The 8,307-nt window shown below is 47.2% G+C and overlaps 1 protein-coding gene across 1 annotated transcript in view; it reads left to right on the forward strand.

Annotated features, from left to right (window-relative positions):
• LOC147730565 (carboxypeptidase O-like) overlaps nt 1–770 on the forward strand; it is a 237,983-nt gene extending 237,213 nt beyond the window's left edge. The window contains exon 11 of the mRNA XM_086955342.1: nt 424–770. Within this exon, the coding sequence (XP_086811468.1) occupies nt 424–701 (278 nt within the window). The 3' untranslated portion in view covers nt 702–770. The remainder of the gene's footprint in view (nt 1–423) is intronic.
• The last annotated feature ends 7,537 nt before the right edge of the window (nt 771–8,307 follow it).

Genomic DNA, 8,307 nt, shown 5'->3' on the forward strand with positions numbered 1-8,307 from the left:
CATAACTAGGAAGTTTCAGGGGTGCTTCGGAGTCGGATCGCTAACTTGCGCTTTCAGTGAATTGCTGTTTTTACAGAAAATAGTGTATGCTTTTAGAATAAAACTGCTCAGTTCCTTTAACTAGGATTTTCAATGGAGTGTAATGATACACTCGGCCCCCTGCCCAAGCTGTGCTGTGTCCACTCCTTCATGTCCACCGGGAATGCCTGGCAGCGGAGCTCAGCTGCAAGGCATTTGGTACAGGGCATAGCCTAGGGCACAGTATTCATAGCAGCAGTGCCAGCTGGGTAAACAGCGTGGGCTTCATCTTTGCCTTGTGCCTTCTCTAGAATAGGTTGTACTTACACCATGCGCTGAGATGCAAGAACTCAAAAGATTCTGAAAAAAGTATCTCATGGATTATGTTTTTTGTTTTCACCACAGATTCGAACTCTGGATCCTCTCGAGACTGGGCGACGGATCTGGGAATACCTTTTTCATACACCTTTGAGCTGAGAGACAAAGGGGTACATGGCTTTGTGCTACCAGAGGATCAGATCCAGCCGACTTGTGAAGAGACTATGGCAGGCATGATGCACATAATCAACCATGTCAGTGCACCCCATATTGGGAACAGTGCAGTGAACATCATCTCTGTTTCCCTGTGGACTAATGTCTTACTAGCTTTTATCCTGAGCTCATCTTGCACACTCTTCGGGTGATCTTACAGTCCCTGGTGTTGCTTGTTCAGCCAGAATATTGTCATGCAAGTAAAATGATTTTTAAATGATGCCCTATTTAATGTTTTCATTTTTTGCTAGCTACATAGTTTTACCTTTTCAAATATAAGTGGGACAGTTATCCTCAATGAGTATGAATAACTTTAAAAAAACACTTTAAAAAGATTTTTCTCAAAAGAACACATCAGCTATGTTTTCTAAAATGCCAAGACCCTTCTTGTAATTCTGGATCATAAGCTCCCCATGGATATAACAATTTCCACATTTGCTACCTACTGTTTCTGGTTACTTAAATGCCACAAGGAAATTCCCGGTCTCTTTCCTTTGCCGACACAAAAAACTAGATCATTATCTAGACTGGACTACAGCAATGTGCTTAATGTGAGTGTTGCTAAAAAGACTCTGAAAAGACTACAGTTGGTGCAAAACTCTGCAGACTGTTTGCTTTCCATGTGCCTATACAGTCTTTCGTTACCTCCCACCTTCTTTCCCTACACGGGTTGACGGTGGAGATGCGTATTCACTTAAAAATACTATGCTTTCTGCATAAGGCTTTACATGGGAATGGCCCATTATATCTTAAGGGGTTGGTGCATCGGTAATACCATTGGCAAAATCATTACTTGGGACAGCAGCATCTTGCCACTGTGCCCCGCTATCAACGTGTTAGGCGGGTTGACAGGTCCTTTTCTATTATGAAACTCTCGTCCTTGGAAAATTAGTAGCGGCGCATCATTGGCGGAATTTCAAATATTGTCGAAAACCTGGGAGCCTATTTGTGAGCCGGTTTGCTTCGCTCTTGCACCATAAAGCATGGTGCAAGAGCGTCACAAACCTTACATATGATTTATGAGGCCACGATAGGCCCCTTTGCATGGCCCTGAGTGGCTCCAAACAGGGCCGAGTAAGGCAACGCAGCACAAATCGCTGCGTTGCCAGACTCGGCCCTGGGAAGGCATTTCATGAGTGTTGCTTGGGTGTTCTCATGCAACTCCTATGGTTTTTGATGCAGTCCCAGATTTACCAGAATTGGTAGACCTGGAAATGTACCAAAAAGATACACCTTCCCAGGAGAGTCATAACAAGTAGTAATTCCTTTATTTCTCCTCGTTACTTCCTCTTTTTATGTGTAAGAGGAATATGCCTCTCTGTATTGTTTCTGTGCAGGAAGTTCTCCCTTCCTGCACAAAAGCAATCCTGCAGGCAACACAGGACTATGGTGCAAGGGCGCTTGCGTTGGCCCTAGACTGCCATAATGTGGCCAGGGATGCACTGTATTGCTTTAAGTGCAGCGTATTCCTGCCTTTTCCCTGTCACGCAATGCAGCAAGGTGACTTGCTGCGCTTGCACTGCGTGACATTTTCGTAAATAGGCACCTTGGCTGTTCCAAGTCTGTCTGTCCCATCTTATGTATTTATTTATTCATTTATTTAAGCTTATATCGCGCACAGCTACCCACAATGGGTTTCCCGGCGCCAGGGATAGACTGTAGAAGAAGGAGGGAGTAACACCTTGACTTGAGGCCACAGCCGACTATTGGTCATGCTTAGTAAAAAGCAGAGTCTTTATGTTTAACGCTGAGAAACTCTCTTTGAGTAGCCATGCGCTTTAGAAATATTGATTGATTGATTGAAATTCTTTGAGGGAAAAGGTTGTACAGCGCTTTTCATGTGTCATGCAAGCATGAGAGTCAGTGAAAAATATGAATGCTCACATTTTATATACACTTATAGCACTATATGACTAGTCTGGCTTTAGTTGTCAGGTTGTATTTATATTGAAAAACTGAAGGCTTTCCCAACATGGCCAGAATGTGGTGAACCACTGGGAATAATTAGTAAGGCTGAGAAATCATGAGTAAAGATTATTTCCTGGTATTTTATACAAGCAAGGGGGCACTATTCTAAGAACTAAGAAGTCTATTATTAATAGTTCAGAAGTAACGAATTCATGCATTTTTTATTCCACCAAATGATCAACTAGTCCTCTCTTAGAGAACATGGTGGAAATCTTAGTCTATGCATACTGGTAGAAACTGCACTTTTTAATGATAGTGCTTGATTTTAAACAGCACAGAAACACATATGATTCATGACGTGCTTTACAGGTGGTCACATAATTTCTGATATGTGCGGAAACACTGCACAAATCGAAATTATATGTTCTGGTGATGTTTATTGCATCCAGTACATACTGGGTGTGATAAAACTGCATCCCCTGAGGACCTGGTGGAATTCAAAGAAAGATAAGGTTCCAGAAAATACCAGGCCTTACGGTTTTGGTGCACTGAACTTCTCATTGGTTCTATTTATCACACATCCTAATATAAAAGCATACCCCCAGCATCGTTATTTATTAGGTGCCATCAACATTGCACCTAACACCTCGTAAACAAGGGACCAAGTAAGCAGCAGAATGCGCTGGAAAAACACAAGGTGCACGGAAAATAGTGCATAATGAAGTTCACTAATCTCCTGAGGCACAGCCGGGAACCACGCTCTTACTGCTCTTTTTAAAAATTGAATTGTGTTCTATTCTTTTTAAATCCTTGTTATTTACCTGACACTCGAGCCCCTGCACAGCGGATCCAGCGCTGCAGAGGGCGAGGCTGGGCTTGATTGAACCGCCGCCTTCCTCGCGGTGCACAGGCCACGCCCACTTATTTAGGCCACGCCCCCCGCTCGCCAGCATACTTAAAGCGCTGATAACAAGCGCTGCTGGACTTCACTAATCTCCTGAGGCACAGCCGGGAGCCACGCTCTTACTGCTCTTTTTAAAAATTGAATTGTGTTCTATTCTTTTTAAATCCTTGTTATTTACCTGACACTCGAGCCCCTGCACAGCGGATCCAGCGCTGCAGAGGGCGAGGCTGGGCTTGATTGAACCGCCGCCTTCCTCGCGGTGCACAGGCCACGCCCACTTATTTAGGCCACGCCCCCCCGCTCGCCAGCATACTTAAAGCGCTGATAACACGCGCTGCTGGACTTCACTAATCTCCTGAGGCACAGCCGGGAGCCACGCTCTTACTGCTCTTTTTAAAAATTGAATTGTGTTCTATTCTTTTTAAATCCTTGTTATTTACCTGACACTCGAGCCCCTGCACAGCGGATCCAGCGCTGCAGAGGGCGAGGCTGGGCTTGATTGAACCGCCGCCTTCCTCGGGGTGCACAGGCCACGCCCACTTATTTAGGCCACGCCCCTTCCTTCACCAATCCTCTACCAGCATATAGGATGTGTCCATACCGGAAGCGCAGCGGACGAGTGCAGCGGGCGCGCCGTCTGCGCGCCGAAGGCGAGCCTAAGGCAAGCCCGTCTGCGCCCGTCCGCGACCGGACGGGGCCCGGGCCATGTCACTCTGCCCAATCTACTACCCTCACTCCCAGGGACTTGATTGCCCTACATTCACTGAGGTCACTGGACACCACCAGCTCCACATGCCTGCAACAACTAGGTATTTATCAACCCCGGAGTACCTTTCCTGAGCTACAGTCCCTCCCGTCCCTTCTCACTTCCGAACCCTCAGCTCATCCTTCTCCTCCTAAACCCCCACTTGCTCAGGCACCCGCCAATATGGAATTAGCGATTATGTACTTTAATACTCGTTCACTTGTCAGACACCAACTTGACATCTTCCACCTCCTAGACTCGGACCGACCCGATATTCTTCTCCTAACCGAGACTTGGCTGACTGAGGACTCCTCCCCCGACATCCTAGCAGCCACCCCTCCAGGGTATTATATACTTCATGCCAATAGGCCTGCCGGCAAACTAGGAGGCGGCGTAGCCGCCATTATCAATCTCTCCCTCAGGTTCACTTCCCTCTCCCTCCTCAACATCCCTCTGGTGGACTGTCTGGGAATCAGACTTGAATCTTCTGTCTCCCCTCTTACCTGCATTTTGGTTTACCGTCCTCCACAATCTATGCCCAATTTCTATTCGAACTTTGGTGACCTTGTGGAAATTGAAGTAATTGATGTACATAAACAGCATTCATTTCCCTTCTTCCCCCACTCCTCTCCCTGTGAGCACCATGAATACCGTAAACTATTGACCGTGTCACTCTGCCAGTAAGAGCCCATACCTATATGCATATGCACAACCATCCTAGGCACCATGGCCTTTTACCCATTGGAATCCCCGGCTTCTCTCCTGCGCGTATCTTACACCCCCCCCCCCCCCCCCTCTCATGCATAGACCATGAAACCCTCTCCCTCTGCGCGACCCTGCTGTGAAAGGCAACTCTCCTGCTTGACCCGCACAAAACCCCCCATTCCCTCTTGAAGAGGCATCCTTCGCCTTAGCTGACATAGCCCTCCCCAGCTGCACCTGACTGCCCCCTCTCTCTCTCTCTTGTACGGGTCTGTAATGGCAGAGTTTTTGGCTTTATTTAGCAGTGATATAGATCATTAATCTTGCTCGCATCTAGTATAGGTATTCTTAGCCTGTGTTGGCCCTTTTAAGCCCTTTTTCCAGACCTAGAAGAGGATAGCTGCTTAATATGTCTTTATTCTTGACTTTAACCTGTCTATTGCCTATTGGCTTTGACATATTAGACACATTGGTATGGTGTATGTAGGTATTCTGACAGAGCTAAGGAGCATTTCACCCCTTTCAGGCCTAAAGCTAGAGAGACTCCATCTTGATGGAAGCAGGGAGGCTTTTCAGGGCAAAGGCGAAGTTTATAGTTAAGGCTGTTTTTCACTTGGAGAGAACCGGTCTGGGCCAGCCCTTATCGGTAGGCTGTATTATTCTCTGTGTTGAAGACACCACAAAAGGCTGGCCAGCTGGGTGTGTGTCCTTGATGCGAAGTGGTGCAGAGATCTGGTAAGCGGCGGGCTGATGGATGGAACTTTCCATGAGGAAACAGCATTCTATATTTGTGAAGTGCAGAGGCGGAGTCAGTCAGTCAAGCAGAGAGTCAAGCAGGAAGCAGTCGAGGAGAGAGGGAGTCGAGGAGAGAGTCCAGCAGAGAGGAGAGCAGTGGAGTGGAGTTGGCAGAGAGAGAGAGAGGGTTCAATCTGGAGAAGAGCTGAGTTGAATAGTGAGCTGGAACTGAAGGAAGCAGTCAGAAGCAGTTGCTTATCAGGAGGAGGTGTGAATAGCTGGAGTCTGAAGTAATGCCTTTTAGAAGAGATAGAGGAGAGCTCGTGGATTAACCTATGGGAGCAGATGGAATTGGACATTGGCGCAGAGACAGAGTGAATAAGATAGTGGAATGAACGGTGATCAGAGCGGCAGGAACCATTAAAGATTGAAGACGGAAGGTGGAGAGACAGTTCGTGTGGGGGAGAGGAGTCCAGAGACAGAGTGATCAGCGCAGAGGTGTACCCAAGAGTGCAGGAGAGAGAGAGAGAGTCTGAGATGACCCAAGGCACAGACGAGAGAGGAACCCAGATGACAGCTAGAACAAGACTACACACTAATAAGGTGAAGGCGTTCCTGTTATATTAATTTACTTTACACTTGCATCTTAATCTTATCTTTATCCCCTGGGCTTTTGCATTGCTAATCTTTTCCCTTTCAGCGGAGTGTTCCTGTTATGTTTAATCCTTCTCTTTCAAGCGGTGTGTTCTACCTATAGTCTTTGTCAGTTTCATATCTGTATATGTGTATTTTATTAGTGTAATAATAAACATCCCCATAACTACAGTGCTTGAGTTCTTTCATGATAAAGTTATCCTGGCTTCAAGCCAGTTGCTGTTGAGCCACTGATGGATCAAAAAAGGGGGGGTAGGAGCGCTTAAATCAAGAGACAACTCAGTCAACTGGTGTGTAGCCCCTATTCTTGTTCACTGAAGGTAAATGAAGCTCCTAGGTGAGCACTAGATATGTGAATGGATGAGTAATCCCAATCAGGTAAGTGGTGATCACATAAATAGGGAGTGAGTGGACCTTTGATGCCAAGAGCAGGTATTACACAATAATCTGGACCCATATTCAAAGTTATTATTGTAGTTTCATCCCAAGTAGACAGCTGAGATAATATCCCAATATATATATATATATGTATAGGTGTTCATAGGAATGTGGTCGTCGTTGATATGCGGCGTTAATGAGAGCGTCGGGAAGGAGACCGGCGTGTAAATCCACCAGATTGTGGCTTAAAATAAGTGAGAGCGTCAGGAGGGACACTGACGTGTAAAAGGGAGCATTGGGTTCTGCAGGCCCGTGTGTAGACGCACCAGATTGTGTGTCAGATCTGCCCTAGGGTAGAACGGTCTGGGTCAGGGTGGCCGCGAGACCAACTGATGTAAATAAGTGTGGTGTAGGGTATGGATATCCCTAGTAATCAGTGAGTATTCTTAGTATCCCTATAGATGTAGTGGTGTTTTTGATAATATGAGCTTGTATATTGCGAGTTCCCTATCCTCAGGTAGGTACCAGGTGCCTGGATAGGTGGTCCTGAGGACGGAAGGTGAGTACGTTTTGGCTGGGTCATAGGGGCCCCTGGGGGCTGATCCCATCTAAACAGAAAATCCGGCCATTACAGGGTCATAAGATCTCTCTCTCTCTCTATGTGACTCTGTCCCCGTGTCCACCCTGGCTCCCCCCCCCCTCCCTTCTCCCCACATGGGCAAGCCGTAAAACCTTCTTCTTCTGCAAGACCCTGTCCTTGAGAGCCACGGCCGCGCCTGACCAACACCTCCTTTCCTTCCATGAATGCCCCTCTGTTGACAAGCCTTCCCTCCGCGCTCGATTGTCCACGCAGCATGAATACCACTCCTTTGATGACCCCTCCCACCCGAGTCCGGCTGACCACACATGTCCGAGGCCATCGCCTAAGCCAGGAGATACCATTTACTGCCCTTATTGTATGAAGTCACTCCTCTTCAAAGGACCCACTATTGATCCTAGCCACCCCACCCCCTGGGCTATGATCAGACGCACACATCCTAAACAGTTGACGGAACACTCAGCTGCGTGATTGCCCTCCCCTCTTATCAGCAGGTCAAGGGTCCCTATTGTGAACTTATGTGGGGTAGGATTGACACGAGGATTATAGGGATGTCTTTTCCTTTGCGTCACACTGTCCTGATTGTACTCTCAAGCGTTTTGTAAGGTATAAAAGAAAGAGTCTCAGCTCACTTGTTAGAGCACCTCCCGATGACACCTTGCTTCGTGTCTGAAATGACTGGCTCTCCTCATGAGAATTAAACTCTGTTCTTGATTCCTGCATCCAGCGCCCGTCTCTTTATTTGATAACTATTCAGAATGGGAACTAAGAGGCGTCTTGCGCCAGCAGCCTGGGCATCGATAGCAATGCGGGCTCATTTTCCACAATTGGCGTCCCAACGCGGGGTCCATCAGTGACATAAGGTTCGGTAAGAGAGATCCAGACGAAGAAGCGAACATCTAAAATGATCGGAGTATACCTGCGTTGAGAGGGCCCTAGCCCGGCTGCCGATCAAAAGAACTTCGCCAATTCTGAACGGACCTCTCTTGAGTGACCTATTGTCCTGACTGGAATCCCACAGGAATGCTACACGGAGCAAGAGAACGATCGGGCGCTGGAAGGAGGAAGGCGAAGAACTGCCCACACGGTCCGGTCCGGGTAAGGTCGCGTAAATGCGACAAATTGTGAAATGAT

This window comes from Lissotriton vulgaris, chromosome 2_1 (genome assembly GCF_964263255.1).
Source record: "Lissotriton vulgaris chromosome 2_1, aLisVul1.2, whole genome shotgun sequence".
NCBI lineage: Eukaryota > Metazoa > Chordata > Amphibia > Caudata > Salamandridae > Lissotriton > Lissotriton vulgaris.